This window comes from Orbicella franksi, chromosome 12 (assembly GCF_964199315.1).
Source record: "Orbicella franksi chromosome 12, jaOrbFran1.1, whole genome shotgun sequence".
Lineage (NCBI taxonomy): Eukaryota > Metazoa > Cnidaria > Anthozoa > Scleractinia > Merulinidae > Orbicella > Orbicella franksi.
In genome coordinates, this window is record NC_138156.1 from 25557671 (window position 1) to 25581306 (window position 23636).

A 23636-nucleotide genomic window follows, 5' to 3' on the forward strand; every position below is an offset into this window, starting at 1 on the left:
TGTACGTGTGGCACTAAATGTTTGCGGGAGAAAATGTTCAGCGAATCGGCGAGGTTTTTTGTATTTTGCGGGAACTATGTAAAACGCAGTAATCCAGCAATCAGTGTCACTCTATCGCAATTACATCAAAACTACATGTGCGGAATTGCAGATGCTCTTCTCAATGGGGTACCTTCAGACGATCCTTTTCTCTATACTTATTTTTTTTTATTTGCGAACGTTTTGTTTCTCATTTCACCGTTTTGTTCTGACCGAAAGAGACGTTTTAGTAACTGGCAGCAACAAGATTCTACTTGTGATGTTTGCATGTATAATTTCGTCCGGCAGTGGAGTAAATTTTTTGCGGGAACTTTTTTTGCGCATCGTGGAAAAAACCGCAAAAATCGCGAAAATTCAGTTAGAACCCGCAAAATTTTAGTGCCACACCGCGGTATATCGTTAAAACACCGGAGACGAAAATCCGCTCTGTTTACTCTGTCAAGCGTTACGCTTGCCTAACACTTGTTTGGTTTGGCATAACAGTGGATTTCTAAGCACTCTAAATCCAGTGACACGAGTCAGCCCAAAGCAAAGAGCCTTTGATTTTTAAATAATTTAAAATATGGCCTCATCAGTGAAGTCACGCCAAAACGATCTCATAGACATTCAGACAGAATGTCTATGAGATCGTTTTGGCGTGACGTCACTGATGAGGCCATATCCAGCGTCATCACATGACGTCACGGCAGGCCACAGACAAAAATGAGACTCTAAATATTCTAGAACACTGGACAAGAGAACGATTAGTTTCGACAATTCTTCAGCTAAAAGAAAAAATAATAGCTGGCCTTAAGAGAGTGGGAAAGCTAATTTCTGTCTTTCCTTGTCCTCTCCTTATGATATTTATTTTTTTAACGGCGGTGACCCGCTGTTTCCCTGCTTCGCGTTCAAAAACACAATTTTAGGAATTTCCCCTGTCCGCCAACCTTCTACTCAAGGTTTTGAAACATCTCCTACACAGGGACGAAGATTCCATACAATCTCACTGGACTCTCCTACATTCCCCCCCGGGTATATCACCCTCGTCGACTCAGGGGTTAATCCCACGGGAAATATCAGGAAAAGCGCGATTTCCGCTGTCGATGAAATGGTTGGGGGGTGGGGAAACTATCTTTTGTCCGTGTTCGGGCTGGTTCCAAGTCTAGCCTCAGTTTAGTCTGAGATGGGGTTCCATCTTGGAGTATATCCCGGTCACAAACATTTAAGATCTTTCTCTTGAAACACCTCTCTACTAGTAAGTGTGGGATTGGGGCTGGCGGCGGATTTTGTTTTCTGGAGCCGGCCTAACAAAGTACTCCTACGGGTACAAGCACTATTAACTCAAGATAAGTGTAGGCGTGATGGGCCACTTGGCTCGTGAGCTCTCGTATGCAGACTTTACCTTCTACCTTTGGGTTACGAAGGAAAAGCAGTGAACCGTGTCCTCGCCGCTCGCCTAAAGGTCGACAACAGGTCGACGCGATTGATTAATCCTTCAAGTGTTATTTAAAAACAAATTCTGCGTGACACAAACACCCACTCAGCACATATTAGCACTGCAATGGGCTGTCACTGCTGAAATATTTGTCTTCAAATTTCAGATCACGTTCATGTCATAGCTACGCTTTCAGCCGCTCTGGAAAGTTCGTAGAACAATTTTTTTTTTACAACGTTAAATTCTTAATTCTACAGAAAGATGGTTTTTGAGCCTTAGTACTGAATTACGAAAGTTTCCAAGAGCTAAATCTGGTTACTTGGCCGTGATATTTTAAAATAGTGGGTTTGAAACGCTGCCATGACATTTTGTTGGCCGAAGAAACGAAGCTTAGGTCCGGAGAGAGTGGACTCAAAGAGTGAGTACTTAGTTATTAGTTTATATTGCTATTTTGCTTGTCATTGCATTGCTTTGCTTTGAATATTTCTCATGTAATTTTACAACTTTCTTTCAACACAAGCAAATCGTTGTCAAATAATTTCTGCGCCTACCGCAATTTTACAACCCGCGTTCGGTATTCAGTGCATGTATTAAACACAACACCATACTGGGGAAATGAGCAACTTTACTTCGGCAGTTTGGTTTGAATGCATACATGCATACATACAATTTGTGTTTTATTCTCGTGGTTATATTCTTGTTGGCCTAATTGTCGTAACGTCCGTAGAATGCACAGGATTTCTAAATGTAGATTTACTTCTAGTAGATCACGCAAATGAAAAACACGAAGCAAATTGTCAAAAACAAGCAAGAAAATGAAACGTCGCGCCCAGAAAGGTCGAATTCAGTGAGATGTGCGGAGTACAAGTATGTCCAGCTCGTTTCTAAAACGTTTGAAATACTTTAATCAGAAAATAAAACACGATATTGAGAGGTCACTAAGGTTATCGGTGCTTTACTTCGTCTGCACATATGATTATGGTAAGCTGTAAGCTATGACATTTTATATTTATATAGTTTGTTAATTCGCGAAGATAGAAAATGCTGCCAAGAATTTAACAGGTTCAGAAAGCTGTTTCCGGCAAAATTACAATCAAGAACACAGTTACAACAATTGAGAAATTGACTGCAAATTTACACGTCGTAGCAATCTTTAAAGGGGTTTTTTAAACGCAATTTTACACAAATGATCTTAAAATGAAAGTTAAAAAAACCTTGGAACAAAGGTTATCCGAATGAAAGTATGGCAAATCTCTCACGTGCTTCACAGGACGTGTTTTGGACAATCACCCGAATATTGTCCGCCAGCTTTCACTGGAAGATGTTTATAGTTACGCTGCCTAATTTGAAACGATAAGAGCTTTGGTATTGTGTTACCATTTAAAGAAGAATGGGAATTCACAGAGATCAATTTAATTGCAAATTGCCTAACAGCATTCAGTGAATAACAAAACTAACAGGTCATTACCCAAGGTCATCAACATTTACAGACGCTTTTCAGTTGCTTTGCAGTTTGTTTTCGCGGACTTTGAAGTCTTTGTAGTACTTCGACCTACTTCCACTATCTCTGTGGAGCTTTGAAACTGGCCGAGGTGACAGGGGAATGTTTCCAATGTCAACGACCACGAGATTTCTTTTCTTTTCTTTTTTTTTTGCAAGAAAAATCCTGAAGGAAAAAAACGATCAATAGGAGAAGAGACATTTTCCAATCGGGTTATGTGCCTGTTAGTATCTTCACCTAGAACATTATACCGTCACAGAACCACTAGGGAGGTTAAGGGTGCGTTCCTTTGGGGTGATCTGGATCAGGATCAGTGATCCAAGATCACTCGGATCATGGTGCATCAAAGGAATCTGGTCACGGATTCGTCGGTTCCTTTGATGCACTATGGAACCCACCCAGCCGAGAACAACGTCGATTAAAAAATGATTTTACATCCTACCTGCGAATCTCTGCTCTAAAGTCATTTACTTTGTTTATCAGTGTCAAAACTATCACGAAACTGAATCTCGGACACAGCGATAAATTTGAAATAAAAGTTTGAAAAATTAGCCGTCGTGGTTCACGTTGTCCAGACAACGCAGAATTTGGTCATTTCACATTGTTGTTTTGCAGAGGACGGCAAAGAAATGTACCAAAAATTATAACGCACGTGCACAGCCATTGTTCTACTCATTAAACCTTTTGTTTAGCGACGTTCCCGTTCCGTTGCCGTTGCTGTACTCTCCTCATATTAGCCATCGGGTCCTTGGAGGAAGAGATGGCTTTGGACTAAAGATTTTCTTCATAATTCAGCGCTGGTTTCCTTCCCGAAAACATATCTGGTTGATTTTAACTATCATCTTTTGGCCAGTTTTCTCTTCCCTTCTTTTCTTCAACTAACACGAAAAATCGCTAAAATTTTATATCCCTCGAGCCTGAAAAAGTCGAAAATGATACCCACTGCGGGCGGCGCGCGCCTGCCCGTACAGTCCATTTTAGTGAGTAGAACTCAGAAAAATATTTGAACGCAATTTGACCGAAGATCGATGCAGATCTACGTCAAGGCTATTTATGATTTAATACGAAGTCGGAAAACAGATGGCGTGACCCACCAAAACAACATTGTACCCCACTTATTTTCTCAAGCTCTTTGCGTGCAACAAATCAAGGTTGACCTCACTTTTTATATCTTAACATCGTAGTAACAATTAAGTGATTGATTGACGTGTATATCAAGCTATATCAAGCTAAACGAACAAAACGTCATTCACCTCAAAGAAAAACATTTGCGCAGTTAATTGCGCACGACAAGTCGGTCAGATATAAACTTTGGTGTCGACTGGCCAATCGACCTGGAGTTATTAATTCTTCTCCTCTGCTTTTAATTTTACAGGTAAGTTCTGATTGTCAACCTTAATCAACACCAAATTATAAAACTTGCAAGTCTTGACATGAAAAGTAAAACTAAAATGATATTTTAATTCAGATCAGACTCGGTGGATTTGCCTGTGAATTTGATGTGCGCTTTTGACTGTTTTCATAGAGTTCGACTGCAATAGTAAGGTCGAATTTTCACTTGTTTCAGTGTTGTCTGTCGATGCATGGTCTTCGCTTCAGGGGGCTTAAAGCCAAAATCTTTCGTTTTACGGTACTGAAAGTTATTTCATTTTCTTACAAACAGTCAACAAAGAGAAAACGATTATTCGCAGCTTACGATTTTGAACGAAAAGGCGACTGATGCAGTCAAAAGAGTAACATATTTGTGAAAAGAAACCCCCGAAAATTAAAATTTAACACAAGCAGCTGGCCTAAGCAAAGATAGAAATCCCTTAACTAGGAAAAGGGACTATTTTTGTAGCACACTGTCCATATATTATGACCATGGTTTGATATTTCCCCTCTTAGATATTTATTCATGATGTTCTTTTGTTTGTGTCACGACGAAGTGTATCTTTTCTGGTGACGTGACAATAGTTTTCTGCTTTCTTATGTTATGTCCGCGAGAACAATAATACTGGCCGACAATGCTTCTGATATTAAATTTGCATAGACTCGTCAAGGTGCCAACTACTGTCACTTCTGCCAGATGACAACAACTCTGGCAGCTTGGAACGCCTTACTAAAATTAAAATCTGGGCGAAGTGTTTTTTCAATCGCTCTATAGATCAGACTGAGTTTGACTGGAAAAAGTTATCTGGATTTTTCTCTTTTTCAGGGGAAGGCGCAAAGCTGGTAGGCATGTCTTCAAGAGACAGCAGTGTTTTGTACGAGAGGCGCTTGGTTCATCGCCTAGAATACGGTCATGAAGGTGCAGTGTTGCACTGCGCTGTCGATCCAAAAGAGAAAATCCTCGCTACTTGCTCTGTCGATGGAAAAATTATTCTTTGGACAATAGCGACCGGAGAGATTTTGAGGACTCTTTCGGGCGGCCATACTGGAGAAGTTACATCTTGCTCTTTCTGCTCAATTGGATCGATTTTAGCTTCCTCTTCAAAAGACAAAAAAGTCATCCTGTGGCACCATGATACTGGGAGACGCGCTTCTCGACTAGGTAAGGACAAAGTTTCATCTCTTTTACAGAATATATTCTTCAACGTGGATACTTTGCATTGAAAGGCAGAAATAAGTTTTATGCAATCGTATTAACCGCAACGATTCCCGCTAGTATTTTACGGGTACTGAATTTAATTCTAGCTATTGCAAACCGATCAAGCCAAGACTATATTAAACCCGTGCTGGACAAATGTATACTCTGCAGTTTAAACTGAATGCTGTATTGGAGGGGCATTTTTGTGATAACACATTTATGACTTTCGTACATAACGTAACATTGAAATTTCGAAAAAGTGTTTTACCACGGAAGAAAACCGGGGTTGGCAACAAATATATAAACATCAGGTTTTTGCCGCTAAGCCATTGTATCGCTCGCCACACCTGTAAATTTGCGCACTTTTGGGTCTTCAATTTTGCTCTCGCTTAAAAGCCATTTCGATCATTGTCTTTTACATTCATTAGTACGTTACTGAAGACATTGAATTCATAGGAAAGGGTTACACTGAACCTAGCTTCAATGGCCGAATCTGAGTATATAATTCTTGTTCTAAGTCAGTTGTATTTAAACCGAAAGCAACCTTTGCGAAGTTCTTGCACCTGTCCAGACTCGAAGTAAAATAAAATATTTATCGCAAAATATATCAGTCGGAAGTCGTGTAAATTTGCATACGAAAAAAAAAAACTACTTAATGATTAGTTGTTTTTTTAATTGTTTTGTCGAAATTGACTGAGGGAAGCAAAATTTCTATGTTAGTAAACTTTCTTTGTTTTCAATATATAGACTTGTTTCGTCATTTACGAACGGCCCTCGATACTTTTTCGATTCCAGCTTAAATCTGTACTCGCAACTTTCATCATTTGCCCTTAGATAAAGTCATGAGGTGTGCTTTTATCGAAGAGACACAGAAAAAAATACACACCCGGAAATGTGAAAAAAAAAAAAAAAAAAAAAAAACCCGGTAGAATAAAGGCCATAAATTAAATGAACAGAAAGTTGATTTTAGTGGGAAAATTCAAGGACAAATATATCTCGATCGATTTTCGGATGAAAATGTCTAGAAACTAACAATAACATCGGCTTTAGGGAAGCGGGTTCAATATTTTTCTCGTTTGGTGTGATCATAAAAATCTGATTCGGAAATAAAAACACAGCAGGCGCTCTGATAGACATCTAATTGAAGAGCATACTGTAAACTGCTACTAATAAGGCCTCCCGCTTATAAGTCCCCCGGGTTATAGGGCCATCTACCTGTAAACAAAATATTCCTTTCGATATAGACTTATCACGGTTTTCGACGCCATCTTGACGGGTAGGCAAAGCGGTCAGAAATTACAGTGTTTGTATGGGAATGAATTTTACACAATTTGTGAATCGCAACTTTAAAATACTAGGTAGAAGATTGTATTCATCAAGTTTGGAAGATGTAGCTTGGCTAGAAGACGCTCAGTTAATTTTTCTAATTTTCCATACATATGTCTGTAAAATTTGGCTGGGTAGACGCGGTTCGCGGGAAAAAAATTATAGACAAATGTATGGGAAATTAAAAATTAACTGAGCGTCTTCTAGCCAAGCTGAGTCCTTCAAACTTGGTGAATACAATCTTCCACCCAGCATTTTAACGTTTTGATACACAAATTGTGTAAAATTCAATTTTGGAAAAAGTTACTGTTGCCATCGGATTCCGATACGAACACTGTAATTTCTGATCGCTTTGCCTACCCGTCAAGATGGTGTCGAAAACCGTGATGAGGTCTATTCAGGAGCCATAATCGGGGACGGAGGCCGTAAGCGCGCGCCATTTCTAGTATTGGAATTGTCCCCATGATATGGGACAATAATTCTATTTTTAGAACAAATTGCGCCATCGCCTAAGGCACACGCGCGTACATGCTGCGAGGATTTTTGCGGATATCGCGCGGGGGAAATGGCGTCCGAAATTCCCGAAATTTTGTCATGTTTTTGGCCTACAACTCAACGCGTTTACGTCTGTTGGAATTTTGCTAAGTATTTTCGTCGTAAGCTGCTCCAGTTTGAGTGAAGTAAGACAGTATCGAATTTAGGTATGTTCCGCTTTAAGCTTAGATATGATATCGCTGACCAAGTTGTGTTCCGACGGATGCTTCTTTTAAATGAGCTGTACATTACTCCACTCTAAGTTTCACATACGTTGAAGATTAACAGCTCTTCCAAACCACAGCAAAAAACTAGTTGGGTATATTTGGATATAGCAGCGTTTCAGGACTTCAAAGTTTCCCTCCTCTTGCCACAGGCTTGCGAGGATTTCGCCAGTGTCTATCTCGACCGAAAAATAAAACAAAAAAAAAATAATTGCAAGTTCGAGTTTCGCCTGAATTGTAAGCAACGCTTGATGTTTTATCAAGGCCCAATAAGTGACAATAAAGTTTATGTCTGTAGATGCTCCTCAGTTTTGTTTGTGTAAAAATAATTGTCTGTTGTCGATGAATAAGAGCGCCCGCCGATGCGTGTTTTGTACAGTCAGTAAAACATGACGAATTGGACTTCCCCACTTTTGTGAAAACGTACATCGAACTCATATAATATCTCTATTTTTTAAATATGTTTAAGGTTGATAAATGTTTGAGAACATATTAAAAGCTTAGCTGAAAATATGTGAATACAGCAGAAATAATCAGCAAAGTTACGATGACGCTTTCTTTAATCAACTTCGAATAACGATTTCGATTTTGTTGATAGAGTTATCAAAACTCCTTGTTTGTTTTATTTTCGCCGCGTAAAATTTCACTATGTTAAAGAAACACACATGATATTAGTAGCCTTTTGGCGTCCGTGAAAACTGTTGCAGCATCTCGGCACAAAAGACCACGAAATAAATCTTTGTCAAGGTTTGTTGACAATTGAAAACACCGACTCGGACTTGAAAGAGCGCGCGCTGCACTATGCAAATGAGCTACTGAATGTACGCGTCAGACTTTCCTTTCTAACACTTTTGCAAACTCGCCAAACAGACAGAAACCATAAGAAACTATCAAAAACAGGGTTTGGTTATGATTAAGCATTTTTTGGGAAACTCACAAATCAACTCGATACCAGAGTAAAGAGTTTTCTTACATAACTTTTCTTCACAGAACAAACGAAAAACTTACGCGTACAACTAGCGCGAGCAGATATTATTCATTCACAGCGCGAATAAAAACAAAAACTCAACTTTTCCGTTAGCTCAGAGCATAAAACTACATATAAGAGTCCTGGTTCTTATTCCCTGCCTTATTCCCTGCCATCGCTGTGAAAAATCTGCAAGAGAATCTCGCGGCTCGATTTGATCACTCAACGTGACAACATCCATGCGAGAGCCCCCGACACGTGCGCGGATCCGCGCGGATATATGACGTCAGGATGGCGCAATTTGTTCTGAAAATAGAAAAATTGTCCCATATCATAGGTGCGCGCGGATCCCAAGACTTACGGTCTCCGTCCCCGATTATGGCTTCTGGTCTATTATAAGCCCCACTCTAGTTTAAAATTAAACGCATTCGATTTATGATGGTGTTTCAAAGCTAAAAATATAAAAACCGTATTCTCTATTGACTCTGCTGTAGCTCATTTCAAACGGGTTTGTAGAGCCCTCCCCCCCGCCCCCCCACCTCCCGAATATAATACAAAGAGTGTGGTTACTTCACGACGTGACACATTATGACATGTTAATTAACCTCCCGGCGTATCAAATCGCACAAAATCGAACCAAAATTCAATCGATCCCAATAGGACACCAATTGTTCGATCATTGAGTTCGGTAATCGAACAGAATCGAACATCTATTTTGCTGTGAGTTCGATTATCGAACCAATCAAACAAAATCGAATGCAAATGAAATCAATCCGATTCAGTTTTGTTCGGATTCCATTTCTTGATAAGTAAATCGCGCAGGAGTAATCTAATCAACCTAGAAAAACGTCCAAAAACAAACAAACAGACAGAAAAACAAACAGGAGTTAGTAATCGCACGTTTGATTGAGTAGGACTGTCGACCGTTCGATTTTGTTCGATTGACCAAATTTTAGTGTGATGATTACCCAACCCAATCGAACGATTGGTGTTCGATCGGGTTCGATTACCGAACGTTCGATTAGATACGCCGGGTTAACGTACCTACCTATGATAAGCTCATCCTAGAGTGTTCTCGGTCTTTCAAACGTCATGTTGATATATATCTTGAATTTAAACGCAGAGAAATGACTTGTTATAATATTTCGTCACTTTTTTTAAAATAACAGAGCTGCATTCGGATGTTGTCCTTCACTGTGCCTTCTCCAAAGACGGCAAGTTTTTGGCCTCGGCTTCTCGCGACAAGACCGCTCGATTGTACAAGATACGACCCGGAGCGGGGGAATTTGTTCCCGGAGGGGATGTGAAACAACTGGTCGGGCACACCGCCGCAGTAAATTTTGTTCAGTTCTCTCGTGATGGTGCTGTAGTTCTTACGGGCTCGGACGACAGGACCATCCGAGCATGGAGACAAGACAACGACTGGCAGTGCGCCACAACGCTGCCGGAATTTACCTCACCGGTGAAAAGCGTGATTTTTTCGCCGGTTGATCCGGTGTTTGCTTCCCTAGCTGGCAACAGAGTGACGTTTTGGACGATGCACGGATGCAGTTATGAAGCCGAGAACGGTGTGGATTTGAGAAGCACTGACAAGCAACTGAAGGTTTAAAATGAGCTTTTATACCCTTTAATATGTAAACAATAGACAGGTTCACGCTCTTAGTTGCATCATGTGTAAAAAGGGCAAGATTGTAAAGAAACAAAGCGGCAAAAGATACGGTTTTCTTCATATTTCCGCTCTGAGTTTCATTTTCGAGAAGAAACTTTTACTGTAAATAGAGAAACCCCTTTTCTACGGTTACTAGCGTTTTTGAGTCGATTGAGTTGGGCATTAGCCTACTTACCAGAATATCGGAGATATTATTTTTGTGGCTTGAGCGGCTTGATCAAATTATTTGGTTTTAACCGTAAAAGAATTCCTACGCCCACAACAATCACCCGATCGGCTCAAAAACGCTGGTAAACCTAGAAAAGGGGTTTCTCCATCTCCAGGATATGTTTCGTGTCCAAATATGAAATCGGAACGGAAATATAAAGAAAAACGTATGTTTTATAGCTTTGCTTCTTTGTAAATTTTACCGGCACTGATTACCCATGATGCAACTAAGAGCGTGAACCCGTCTATAGCCTCCATCTTGAGCGAAAATATGCTAGGATATTTGTCCGCGGACATTCTTTGTTCTGAGAAGTGAACGGTTTTCCGAGAGCGTAGCTCGAATAAAACTGTGAGCTTTGAGGAACAGATAATGTCCAAGGAGAAAATTTGCACCCGGCTGACAAGAACAAGCTTAGGCTTTTGACCTAACTCTATAAGTAATAGCTGTGATTTTCTTTCTGACATTACACCGTGTTTGTCCTCGACAGGCCATTTCCTTTATCCCGGATGGCAGGTACATTGTGGGCGCGGCATCTGACGCGACGATCAACATCTGGGACTCTATAGGAAAGAATTCCTGGAGCACTTGGCACAATACCCGGTATGTTTTTGCTTAGTTCAGCGCACGACCTTTTAATCTCGTTAAGGCAGACCTGTAAACGATCTGATTAGTCAAGAATAGAAATACGTGCTCTCTCCAATCTTCCTCTATTTAGCTCTGCGTGATTTAAGTCAAAATAAACCATTTAAAAGCTATAATGAGCGACAAAAGTGTTGAGACACTTCGTAGTGAAATTCGTTTTTCGAGCGTCTTGGAAACATTCCCCCACCCGTCCCCTTTCCCCCAAAGACTGGTGACTGCACAGACCACAGAACCTACTCAACATTGAATTGGGGGACCGGGGGTATTAGAGAATCAACGCTGAGATGTAACTGAAATAGAATAAGAGGTTAAATATCGAAAATGGTAATTTTCTAAGTGTCTCAACTACTTTTGTCGGACATTGTTAAAGAAAAAAAAATTTTCCGCGGTTTAGCCAGAACCTGTACGCACTGTGTGCTTGTTAGGATTCATCCGTACCGTATAGCACCAGATAGTGAATGAGAGCGAAAAACAACGATGTTTACCGTTCCCCTTTCTTTCGATTTAGAGGTGAACTCGAAGGTTGCTTCTAATAATGAAGCTCCGACTCCGTACAAAAGATATCACAGCTGCCTACGTGGTCTGGCCAAACTGCAGAAATATATAGTGTAGTCATTCTTTGTAGATGGTTTGTTTGTTCGTTTCAGCCAGCTAGAGGTGGTATTTCAAGCCTTCGCAAAACCAGCTTTCTTCATATCTACCCTCTAGCATCATTTTCCAGTGTAACTTTGGGCTTCCTCTACGTACACTACCAGTGACATTCTAAGCCTACTGAGGATGAAAGATCTGAAAAGGGACAGGCTTTCTCTTTAGATAATTCACAAACCGTTCACAAACATGTCAGACTCATGCGAGAACCGTATTGTGGAGAGGAACTGAGCCTCTTCCTCGTGTTGAGGTTGTCTCGTGTTACTGGTTGTTTACCATTTACATGGAGAAACTAGTTCTTCGACAGTTTGTGCAAATGGTGAGCAAAAATGGCTGGTGGTAAGTTTAGTTCGGATTGGCCATTTACAATTTACTCAAACAACAACAACAACAAAAACAATTTACCGGACGAGTTCAATCCAAGGTGGTGGCGAAGAGTTGCAAATGGTCAGCATATTTTCCACTTGGAAATTTCGGCTGGAAATTTTGGACTACCGTTCAAGACATAAGAATAATAACAATCTTTATACAGGGGGCTCACATCACTGAAAAGTGGTACAGTATTCTGTGAGGCCCTGTGAAAATAAAATAGAAGTAAACGTTCCGTTTATTTCGAGCCAAAAGTGTCTTACCATTTACATTCTGACCGCGAAATTTCCGGAACTTGGGGGTAAATGGTAAACAACCGCTGTGACTGTGATTACGTACACTGAACCGGTTGCTTTCACCGACTAAGATAGTGTTATTTTTGGAAAAACCATTTCTATACAGCGATTAGGCTTGATGTCAGTTGAGACGCTCTTTTCTTCCCGTTTTCGGTTCTGAACGGTTGATAATAACAGTTTGGCCGTGTTATCTTGATATCAACCGTTTTAAGTTGATTTGGTTGTACTGGGAAGAGTTTGCTAAATCATCTGTTTCAACTGAATTTCACGCCGGTTAAAAGAGCTGACCAACAGAACACGAAACCGTTAGGACACAACCTAAGTTTTATTCTCTATGTTTTCCTCCTTCTTATTAATTTGTGATGTGCGTTTTTCCTTTGCAGGGAAAACCAACACCAGGGTGGTATCCTTACGTGCTGTTTTGCGGGAAGAAACTTTATCTCCGCCGACTCCACTGGACTCACCTTTATTTGGGAACTGGTAAAAAAAGACGAATAACTGCTTCAAAACAGCAAGGCTACTACAAATGTATTAAATGAACAGTTTCTAGCAGGGGACCTTAAATAACTTTAACCTTGTAATTACCTCACTCGACCTTGGTTTTGGTGATACAGAAGAAAAGGTTCCCTCCATAGGATCATTAGGAACGTGATTTATAATGCTTTCCGTGCCACACAAGTATGGAATATTTCGAAGAAGGGTTCGTACAGCAGTATTGCTGTAAATATAACAAAAAAGTGAGAGAAAAAGACGTATAACTATTAAAATGAGAGGTAATATATCTATTTTGTGTCTGGGATTCGATATTTATGCAAGTGGTGAGGTGGTCTCAGAAAGATGACCCTTAGAGAAATAGGGGAGACCCGGTTTGGGTGAGGGAGGGAGACAAGGGGAAGAGGCTCGACGTCGAATCCAAAACAGTGCTTTTTTGATGAGCAAGTCACAATATTGTTTTTTTTTTACCACAATTGCTGCTAATCTTGCAATCTGATTGGCTAATTTGCCAAGAGTCCAGACAACGCTGCTCGCGTCAATGTGTCACGCAATGCCTTTTTCAGCTCGCGCTCTGAAAAAAACATTTTCTTTGACGTTGATATTGTGGTAAAAAACAAATCGAATGGGGTTTAGCGTTGTCTGTACTCTTATCGACAACGATACGCGTCATCACAGTGGTCAAAATTTGTCGTGGACTCACTTGCGCCTCGTGAGTCCACAACATTTCGACCACTGTGCTGACGCATATCGTTGTTGATAAGAGTACAGACAACGCTAAACCACATTCGATTTGTTAAATTATTATTAATAGCACAGGACAGCTCCAGTGCTGCAAGAGGAGCCTCGAAACGTAGACAGATATCTCAGGCAGAAACCCATCAGTGTTCCCCGGCTAGTGCTCTAGTAAAAACAACCAAAGCAAACTTACGGTGGACAATCGATTGACAAACTACTGTAGGTCACTGTATAACACGGGATTGAGGGCCTGCTACCCATCCGAGAGATTCAAATGACAAATTCCTGGCGGCCATGTTAGATGACGGAAGTCTTCTGTTAACGGCATCCAATATGGCGGCGATGACGTCACGTGCCAAACTAAGAATTCAGAGCTCAGAAGAATAGAGAATGGTCCGTGGAAAGTGAACCTTAACATGTGTGTTTTCAAAATATTTCCAGCCGACTACGCGTCGAGGGCGATTTGCCAATTTGACACTGGAAACATTAGTTTACTTGTTAATGACACAAAAGGCAAAATTAGCACGAAAAAGACATCGGGAGACTTTCAAAAATATTTGCTGATGTTTCGACTATTTCAAAAATCTTCTTCGGGAGATTTTCGGGAATAATCGGAAACCTTCGGGTCATATTTTGGAAGCCTTCGGGCCAACTTCGGCAGTCTTAGAAAAAACTTTAGATTCTTCGAAGGTCTTCAGGTGGCCGTCGGGAATATTTGGAGTTGCTTTCCCGAGACGGACAAAACTCTAAAAATAAATGCCCTTTGTCTGTATTTAGTAACTTTGTCCTTTATATTATGTTACTGATAACTTTTCAGACCAGGTTCATAACAGGCCAGTTTCCTAATTATCACCATACGATTTTTCAAACTTGTTTAAGACATATTCTCCAAACTTAAAAGGCTTGTGGAGCGCCAGCTTTGTGCTTGTGTCTTTACCAGCGCTGTCAGTGGCTATGACGTCATCAAGTGGTGTGATGACGCAATCAAGTCTCGGCTGGAAAAAGAATGGTGCGGAGATCCGATGTTTGGATGTCGAGTTCTTCACCCGGTGCATTGTGGCTCGAAATTGTCCCTCGGTCCAGGCTTCCATCACGTCACCAATGTTGACTACAAATGTTCCTACGGCAGACGAAGGCAAAAGAATACTTATATAGTGAGATTTCCTGCAAAAGTTGTTATTCGGTGCAAACTAAGCGATTGGAATCGGAATGGAACTCTGCAGTTTACAGTGACACCCGTCAACTGACCAGTGTGGAATTGATTAAAGGTATATTAACACACCATGAATATCTTTCTTTTAGAATTTTTTTGATTCGCATTATCTCAGTTTTGATAAGGACCAGCTCTGTTTGATTCCTTACAACATCTACTATCCACTGAGACCGCTTGTGATCGAAGAGTAAGAAGGTGGCTGTTGGTTTTAAGCCCGGTTTACACAATCAAGCTTTTCTGACAGCGGTGCCCAACCACACACGTGAAGAAGACGTAAGCCGCGTTGATTGGCAAACAAAGTTATTACAGTAATGATTCACATCATATAGCGACCTTGTTCCAATAAATGCCTCCCTTCGAATAAGCGCACCCCCGTCAATGCGTTTATTTGAAATAGTGCTCCTATTCTGTTTCAGTTATAACGCATTCTGTGTACCTTGAGATCATCTATGGTTTATCTTCCTTCAGTAACCATTCATATCATTCCCGCATTATAAAATAATAGGCGGGCCCTCTGAAAATAACATAACTGAAAGATAACTTGTAATATTTAGAGAGGAACCCACATTAGCTCTAGCTGGTTTCTATGTGGGTCCTCTATCCTGGTCGAATTGAGATTTGGAGTGTTCGTCTTTGTGGAGGGAGGAAAATCCTTGGAGCAAGGCGTAAACCAACATCAAACTCAACCGCGAGACCATTTTACGTGACCATATCGCGGGCTCCAGTTTAGAGCTCATCGACGTCAATTTTTTTTTTCGAAATTGACCACTGACCAACTGCTGGCTTTCGATTGCATCGCGGGCTTATGTCAGGTTAACTTGCTGTAACCAGGGCCGGGTTGTTCGGAAGCCGGTTAACGCTAACCCAGGATTAAAAGTGAACCGAAGTATAAATTTTTCTTGTATACAAATATTTATCACTGCTTTTGTTTTGTGTATTTTGAGATTATTCAAACTCAAAGTACAAGGCCAAACAATATTTAACGAATAGATTCCATGTTGCCGTGGGTCTCTTCAGGATTATAATCCATCAAATATTTCGCTCACGCGCGATTGGTCTAAACGCATCACGTGACTGAATGTTCCCCAGCCAAAACTGGTGAATATCAGAAAGATATTCCCCGATTTTCAAAACCGTGCGTGTTGCGCAATATATTTGAAGGATAATAAACACAAAAGCCTCCATTTGGCGCGAAAATATGCTCGGATATTTGTCCTTGGACATTATCTGTTCCTCAAAGCTCACATGCAGTTTTCCTCGAACTACGTTCTCGGAAAACTGTTCGCTTCTCAGAACAGACAATGCCCACGGACAAATATCCGAGCTTATTTTCGCGCCAAATGGAGGCTATTGTTAATTTATTATATAAAAACAGAAAATCTCACCGCAAAGTTACATAACTCTAATCAAAATTCTCGCTTACCCTGGGTTAGCTTAATCGGGCTTTGAACAACCCGGCTCAAGAGTCTCGCTTTTAGGCTTGGCTAAATCTATATGTTAATTTATGAGATGCGTCAACGAGCGAGATCGGACAATTTGACAATTTGCTTATCGTCCGCACCTACTTTGACCACGTTATAGACCCTATTCATAAATGGCTGCCAATTTAAAATTCTTTTGTACGCATTTAAATTAGCCCAACTAACCTCGTTTGAGAGTAGAAATTCTTTTGAATTATCAACTCAAAAACGAGGTTAGTTGGGCTAATTGTAATACTTACAGAAGAATTTTTAATTGGCAACCATTTATGAAAGAAAGAAATTAGTGTTTTCACCTGGAATTGGAGTAACATCGATCCAGTTCCCTCCATTTGTCTCCACCTGCAGTCCTCCTACGTCATCTTGCATAAGTATCGTCAACACACCGTAATCCGTGTGAGGTCCCACCCCCCAGGAGTCTGACTCTTCGGGGACGGGTGGGTAGTGCCACAAAGCTAGCAGAGGGAAGGCTGGGTTGAATTTGTCGTGGAAGTAATCGTCGTTGAATTTCAGGCTAAGAGCCAGGCCTCTCATAATGGCGTGGCTAAATAACGACATAAAAAGCTCAAGGTTAGTGGCAAAATGGTGACAGGTTTACTTGCTTGATTCTAAATATATTTGCTGAATTTTCAAGTGCTTGCCAAACCTGAGCATGGAGCAGTCAAGTTAGTTGGTCAGAGTCGAGTTTTAGACTGACCAATGGCACGTCTTGTTAGGGCCTGGTTGCCCAAAGCCCTGGATTCGCATGAAATTTGATCTTATTTTTGTTGTAATAAACACTATATCGAGGCTTCTCTAATTAATTGAGTAATCTTGATTCTTTCAGATTCGTCAATTTGTTGCGTAGCAATGACGTCATTAGTTTTTACACGTATATAGATAGTGTTAGCGGCATATTCGCGCCAGTAGTTCAAGTTTCAGTTATCATGCACAGTTCGTGTTTTTAAGTAAATTAAGTTTTAAGCTACCCTTGACTATTTAGAGTGCAAGCGGGAACCGATGTGTAAGTACAAACTATTTTCTATGCTTGTTTTTTATTATAAGTTTCAAGTTTGGACGTTTTTTAACCTTAAGTGCCTTTAGTCTCGGTTTTTATACAACAGCCTATTGTCCTAAGTCCAACACGCGGCAGAGCCCCGGTTTTTAAAGCTTTTATTTCATCCTGTTTAGTGACAGATCTTTATAGTTTATACTCCCCCTAGCTTAGGTTTCTATTTAGCAGCTTCCTATAAGAATCTCTGGTAATTCAGTTAAAAGTCCTTTCCTTGCTATTAAATTCCCACATCGCTTTCAGTGGCGCTCACGCAAGCACGTTTTATCGCATGGTGCAATTTTATTGCTTTCAAGATCTTAGAGTGTTATCATTTATTGTATTAGGACAGTTAGCAGTATGTGTATCTGCTTGGGATCACTGATGACTTTCATTGTCTTTACTGAGAAGTTTGACTGGAAGTATTGCCACACCGCAGTTATGATTGGAATGTTTGTTATTGTTATTTCGTGACTCTTGTCATCTTGTAATCTTCTATTATCTAGTATTTAGTTTATTCACCGCATTGTATTTCAGTTTACGTTCGATTATCGTCAATTAAATGAGTGTAACTTGTCGAGAGTCGAGAGTCGAGGGTAAAATGTTGAGAGTCGAGGGTAACATGTCGAGGGTCGAGGGTCGAGGGTAACTTAAAAAATATATTAAAATAAAGTGAAAAATAAAAAATAAAAATGAAAATATAGTTTATATGAAATAAATTGCTGAAGAAATCAAGGCAGAATTTTCTTTCGCCTGCTTTTCTTTTTTTTTTTTTGAGTAAAGCGTTGCGTGTCTTGGGCGGTGATACCAACAGCGCTGTCTGTACTGTCACGCAAACGTGAACTCTTATCAGAGGAAACATAGCTGAACATGCACGCTAATTTTCATTTCTCGATATTCACGCTTATTATCTCCCTTTAGGACTGTAGAACGTTATTATAAACCACTAACTATCTTTGTTTTCATTGTTTTCATGCCTTGTTCTAATACTCGCCAAGCAAACAAAATTAACGTAAACATAGTGGACTGAAATAGGGTTATGTGACGTACTAAAGAATAGGGGATGGCATTTCTGTTATCTTATCTTAGCCTTCAATGCCTTCCTGTTTGTTCATGGACTGCCTAAGATAACATTGGATACTTTCAAACAGTTCTCTCTAGTTTATTTGGTATTTATTGGAAGCTCTAGAGCAGGGTGTAGCAGTAGCCATTTTAGCGTTTATTCTGTTACTTTTTATCGAATTCTTAATGGCCCTCCTAAAAAAAATAGGGAAAAACCACACATTTTTTGCCGTTTAAACGTCGCGTGATTACTCGGTGACAGACCTTGTTACTGATGTCACGCAGATTTCAATTTTTAATGTTCCATTACAGCAAAACGAAAAAATAGTACCAATTTCTTAGGTACTGATCTCTAAAATGTCTAATACAGTCGTACCTCTAGACCAGAGGACGGTAAATAATTGATTAATTGGATAATAATTAATTGGAGATAATAAGCGTGAATATCGAGAAATGAAAATTAGCGTGCATATTTCCTCTGATCTGATAAGAGTTTACGTTTGCGTGACAGTACAGACAACGCTTTTGGTATCACCGCCCAAGACTATAAGGAGCGAGAAGTCATTTGGCCGTGTCACGCAACGCTTTACTCAAAAATAAAGAAAAGCTGGCGAAAGAAAATTCTGTCTTGATTTCTTCAGCAATTTATTTCATATATACTATATTTTTATTTTTTATTTTTCACTTTATTTTAATATATTTTTTAAGTTACCCTCGACCCTCGACATGTTACCCTCGACTCTCGACATTTTACCCTCGACTCTCAACTCTCGACTCTCGACAATTAGATACACTCCAATTTGAATCACCGTCAATCACAGCTGATTTTCCGTGATCTCTGACTTAATTCGATTAGTAAAGCATCTCCCACACACGCTAGTCTCATCGCGACAAGTTGTCTAGCAAGTGACAATTCAACCTTTCAACAGTCGCCGTGAACCTGACCTTACATTTGTTTCTCCGTGCTACACGAAATATCAGCGATAAAATAAAAAACAAAACAAAACAAAACAAAACGCTTTTTTACAAGGTAAGAAAGAAAAATAAACTGCTAATCCTACATAGCTAAGAGGGTTATAGAGTGGAACCCAATGGGGAAGCACAAGAGAGGCTGAGTTGGGGGAGAGACAACTCAGACTCCAGCACGCCTGGAGGCGCACAAGAATGGCACATCTAGAGTCGGGGGATAGCCGGGAAGCGAAACGCACTGCTTAAAATAGGGTCAGGTGGCGGGCACCAGTGGAGGACCTATATTCCTTTACGAACGAAGAGGATTGACAGTGAGTGAGTGAGTGAGTGAGTGAGTGAGTGAGTGAGTGAGTGAGTGACTACTAATCCTAGATTAGCTTCCATCGTCTTCTGGAGCAAAAGAGGAGCAAGGAGTATAAAGGGATACTAGCATGCCTTTAAGGGGGGGGGGGGTTAATTCCTTACCCCACCAATGACATTTTGTTTAGGAAGGTCCGTATGGTTGTCGCAAATCCGGGCAACTCTTTTTCATCCGGGAATTGATTAGCTCCCATCATGGGCTCGCGTTCCACTGAATGCAGGTCCTCTGAGTAAGATTCTGGGCCAAAGTAAATTCCTTCTTTGACATCCACTTTGCTTGCCGTCTTTTCGGAGCCTTAAAACGAGGAGAATATCCATATGTTATGTCTTATGCCACGTATAAAGTATAAGGAAGAGCCCCCATCAGGGGCTGAGCGGATCCAGGATTTTTCATAGGAGGGGGAGCACCGCTAAGGAATGACGTAACTGACTGGTGAGGTAAACAAATTTTAAAAGCGAATACGAAGAAGAAGGCTTCATCTCGGGGGGAGGGGGAGAGGAGTGCACACCCCCTGCACTCTCCCCCTAGATCCTCCGCTGCCCATGTGCGAAATAGTTTGCAAGAATCGCCAGCTACCAGAAGACTTGAAATGGCATTCTTTAAAAGGGGACTTACAAATGGTTAAAAAAATCGCGCTGTCAAACTCAGTATACGTAAGCAATGGAATAAAACAATTGATTGATGCTTTTTGCTGGGCATAATCGAGTTAGGATGTCCTTGGGAGTGTTTGGAGAGCACGTACGCTTTTTTCGTGATCTCCAAACTTTCCGCGTGCATCATAACTGCGAGTAGGAATAGGCCTCTAGCTAAGTAAAGTTTTACCTTAATTAACTACCTAACCCGATCCATAAACACTTTACAACCAGTTGTAATGCGTCTTATGTTGTTACCAAAAATGTCCAAAGTGGACTGATAAGAAATATACGGAAAATCTTGTAATGACCAGCAACAGATTTTGAGAGCACTTTAAGGAGAGCACACTCTTCTTTCAACCTGTTTCGTAACGGCTTGCAACGTCCGACTGCGCTACAAAAAATGGGAAAAAATTCTTTTCCTCTTGCAACTACTCAAGCAATTCTACTTTGCTATGTTATCCATCCCCTTTTCGTAGGGAGAAATAAAATATTTGAACATAAAGCTATTTAGTATAATCAGTAAGTGAGTGATACAGGCTCATCGCGAAAAATTTGGACTTTGCATGGGAGAAGCTAATTTCAAGCTATACATTTCAGTGTAACGTGTTATACCCGTGGTCTCTCTCCCTAAATCCTGTAAAAGCAATCAGACACGGGACTACAACATACAATGTTCAAATCGACAAAGTTGCCTTCTTTGTCGTGTCCCCCATCTCTTTGTTAAATGCATGGCAATACATCTGCATGGTTTATTAACAACGCGTAAGGTCAATATGGCTGGATATTGGCCTCGTTCTTTTTTTGCGTGTTTATGGACCTCGACTGCGTCTCAGTCCATAACACGTAAAAAAGAACTCGGTTAATATCCAGCCATCTTGACCTCACTCTTGGTCAATAAAGGATAGAGAAAAACACCATTTCTTGCGGGACAAAGCGGATAATCCCGATCGTGCACGATAGCGCCATCTTGTCCGCTCAGGCAGCCAATCACATCGCAGGAATTGATTCATTACCTTGTTGGATGTAGCCTCGATAAGCAGTGCTCTTTTTTAGGCTAATGCAGACTTTCTTGTCCATCGGCAGGTTAAAAAAATCTCTTCCGCATTTCATGACATTTTTCATCAGGGACTCGTCAATTCCATGTCCAGTGATGTAGAAACAGGATATCCCTTCACACGCCATCTTGATCTGAGAGATAACGTTATGAACTCCTTCAAATCCACCTAGAAATGTAAAAAACTTCTAAATACAATGATGCAAGAGATCGCAAACCAAAATGCTGCAGGTATACGTAGGATCTGTAAAAGATCTGATCAGCCAAAAATAGATACATAACAATGAAGCAAGGCTGGTTGCTACATTTTGGTTGGTAGTGTGAATTCTCTACTGTACATACGTTCCAAGTTTTGAGGTTGAAATAAGAATTTTTTTGAAATAAGTATTTTTGCGTTCAACATTGACCGTCGAATATAAAAGTCAGTATAATTTCTGGCAAGGTAGTTTAACGTTTTGCGCTTAAAGTAGACACAGATAGAAAAAACACAATATGTGAACTGACTGCTTGCCTTGTTTTATGGTCTCCTTTGTGAACGTGATCTAGTGAAATTATTTAACTGCTCTATTTTGCGGCTAAAGCTTTCGCGAACTAAAATGTTATCTTTTACTTTCACGAAGAGTGAACGGCACTACTCCTTTGTCCCTAGTGAAGCAAGAAGGCAAGCGGGCACTTGAGAATACGCTAACCTGCTTTTTATTTCAAAGGAATTTTTGCTTAATTTTTAACCAGCAGGAATTAATGATGAAAAACCGAGTGCCATTCTGATTTCGGGAAAAAAAAAAGCTCAAGTCGTGAGTGGTCCACTCAAACTATATTTTGATGCAAAATGCTCTTACGAATGCAAAAATCCGTCCAAGTTTACCGGCGTTGCATTGCAGTTTTCGGACGATCGTTTGACTGAAATATGACTGAAATGGCAGCTCTGATTTGCAGGATTTGCTTAAAGTATCATCTGCAGTTCACTGACATCACGAAACCATTTTTTTCCATCAGTTCTGACTGGTTCAATTTCATGAAAAGCAAAGTCCTGACTTTTCATTCATTGAAATCCATATTCTTTTGCTTTGTCGGTGTATTATAAACGCCTAAACATGAATTTTAAATTAATAAATGATAAAAACGCAGACTGACGAAGCTAAACAGGGCTTACGGAAATAAATACGCATCGTCCAATACATACCGTTAATCAAAGGTGAAATATCTATCTGTGGAATATCCATGCTCTAAAAAGTCGGCAAAACCCAGCGCCGTGAGTTATACTGAAGGACGGAATTCTTGATGCTTTCAAAGGTGGATATCCTTGACGTCATTGCATTTCAAACAATGAAGAATTCATGACGTAATTGTTGTTTTCATTTGGTGTTTAAGCAACTAATGGCGTTTTCCATTCGACCAAATGTTCCGGAAATTCCTGGTAGGGGAGCGAATGGAAAAGACATCAGTTTTCCGGAATTTAATTCCGAAGTTTTGGATGTATCTCGCGAGGCTGACCTTAAATTCAGGAAAATCGGAATAACCAGAAAATTCCGTGCCATTCGACCATTCCTTCTCGGGTCCAGTTTCTCCGAGCCCGGAAATCGAACTCAACATGGCTGATGCTCAAGCTTCTCAATATCAGTGATCAGTGCTCGTCATTTTTTGTCTCTGACAGACGACTGAAATCTCTTACTTCAACATTATTGCAGTAAATTGGCCACAACAAGATTTAGTAAGTAGTGCGAAAATACATGAAAGCTACGTGAAATGTGCGAATGACCGTGCGAGTGAACAGCTTGCCTCGTCACATGTGGAATTCAGTGGACCCTTTGGTCACAGCTGGAGGACTTAGACTTCGCCGATGACCTGGCCCTTCTTTCACATAACCATGAAGACACGTTGATAAAGTTTATGTTATGTTATGTTATGAACAGATGCAAAGCAAGACCACTGGACTGGCAGCAGCATCAAAAAGAACAGGACTGAAGATCAATAGGGGTAAATCAATGGTCATGAGGATCAACACCATCAAAGAAAACCCACTCACATTGGAGGGACAGCGGTTAGAGGAGGTAGACTCTTTCTCATACCTTGGCAGTGCTACAGACAAACAAGGAGGTACAGGTGTAGACTTAGCAGCAAGAATTGGTAAGGCGAGGGTAGCATTTAACGTGCCCCAAAACATCTGGAGGTCTAAAGAATTCGAATCAGAACACTAA

At 40.5% G+C, this 23636-nt stretch overlaps 4 protein-coding genes across 6 annotated transcripts; 2 read left to right on the forward strand and 2 right to left on the reverse strand.

Annotated features, from left to right (window-relative positions):
• The first annotated feature begins 468 nt into the window (after positions 1-468).
• Positions 469-13539, forward strand: LOC145462704 (uncharacterized). Of its 3 annotated transcripts, none has more exons than XM_081446283.1 (5): positions 469-1871; positions 5152-5487; positions 9744-10177; positions 10939-11051; positions 11741-12781. In XM_081446283.1, exons 1-5 carry the CDS (start codon positions 1814-1816, stop codon positions 11799-11801), a joined length of 1002 nt encoding a protein of 333 aa, XP_081302409.1. In that variant the 5' UTR covers positions 469-1813; the 3' UTR covers positions 11802-12781. The 3 variants fall into 3 exon arrangements, with proteins under 3 accessions (XP_081302409.1, XP_081302408.1, XP_081302410.1); XM_081446282.1 differs by lacking the exon at positions 11741-12781 and adding an exon at positions 12790-13539 and having other exon boundaries at positions 472-1871; XM_081446284.1 differs by lacking the exons at positions 469-1871; positions 11741-12781 and adding exons at positions 1911-4329; positions 12790-13539.
• A 717-nt stretch (positions 13540-14256) lies between these two features.
• On the reverse strand, positions 14257-19712 carry LOC145462705 (putative iron/ascorbate oxidoreductase DDB_G0283291). The gene is made up of 2 exons (XM_081446285.1): positions 16624-19712; positions 14257-14756 (listed from the first exon to the last, which is right to left on the reverse strand). Exons 1-2 carry the CDS (start codon positions 16883-16885, stop codon positions 14479-14481), a joined length of 540 nt encoding a protein of 179 aa, XP_081302411.1. The 5' UTR covers positions 16886-19712; the 3' UTR covers positions 14257-14478.
• A 137-nt stretch (positions 19713-19849) lies between these two features.
• Positions 19850-22661, reverse strand: LOC145462343 (putative iron/ascorbate oxidoreductase DDB_G0283291). The gene is made up of 3 exons (XM_081445835.1): positions 22622-22661; positions 21398-21607; positions 19850-20043 (listed from the first exon to the last, which is right to left on the reverse strand). Exons 1-3 carry the CDS (start codon positions 22659-22661, stop codon positions 19850-19852), a joined length of 444 nt encoding a protein of 147 aa, XP_081301961.1.
• Positions 22662-22815: 154 nt separating this feature from the next.
• On the forward strand, positions 22816-23636 carry LOC145462344 (uncharacterized). The gene is made up of 2 exons (XM_081445836.1): positions 22816-22914; positions 23352-23636. Exons 1-2 carry the CDS (start codon positions 22816-22818, stop codon positions 23634-23636), a joined length of 384 nt encoding a protein of 127 aa, XP_081301962.1.

Excerpts from the sequence above, each read along its gene's own strand:
- LOC145462704 (XM_081446282.1), top strand. The coding sequence starts at position 1,814 with ATGACATTTTGTTGGCCGAAGAAACGAAGCTTAGGTCCGGAGAGAGTG. Across the intron at positions 1,872-5,151 it reads GGAGAGAGTGGACTCAAAGA|GGGAAGGCGCAAAGCTGGTA; the intron begins GTGAGTACTTAG and ends TCTCTTTTTCAG. Across the intron at positions 11,052-12,789 it reads AGCACTTGGCACAATACCCG|GGAAAACCAACACCAGGGTG; the intron begins GTATGTTTTTGC and ends TTTCCTTTGCAG.
- LOC145462705 (XM_081446285.1), bottom strand. The coding sequence starts at position 16,885 with ATGTCGTTATTTAGCCACGCCATTATGAGAGGCCTGGCTCTTAGCCTG. Across the intron at positions 14,757-16,623 it reads CGATGTTACTCCAATTCCAG|GAACATTTGTAGTCAACATT; the intron begins GTGAAAACACTA and ends CGTCTGCCGTAG.
- LOC145462343 (XM_081445835.1), bottom strand. The coding sequence starts at position 22,661 with ATGGATATTCCACAGATAGATATTTCACCTTTGATTAACG. Across the intron at positions 21,608-22,621 it reads TATTTCACCTTTGATTAACG|GTGGATTTGAAGGAGTTCAT; the intron begins GTATGTATTGGA and ends TTACATTTCTAG. Across the intron at positions 20,044-21,397 it reads TCGAGGCTACATCCAACAAG|GCTCCGAAAAGACGGCAAGC; the intron begins GTAATGAATCAA and ends CCTCGTTTTAAG.
- LOC145462344 (XM_081445836.1), top strand. The coding sequence starts at position 22,816 with ATGGCGTTTTCCATTCGACCAAATGTTCCGGAAATTCCTGGTAGGGGA. Across the intron at positions 22,915-23,351 it reads TTAATTCCGAAGTTTTGGAT|ATGCAAAGCAAGACCACTGG; the intron begins GTATCTCGCGAG and ends TGTTATGAACAG.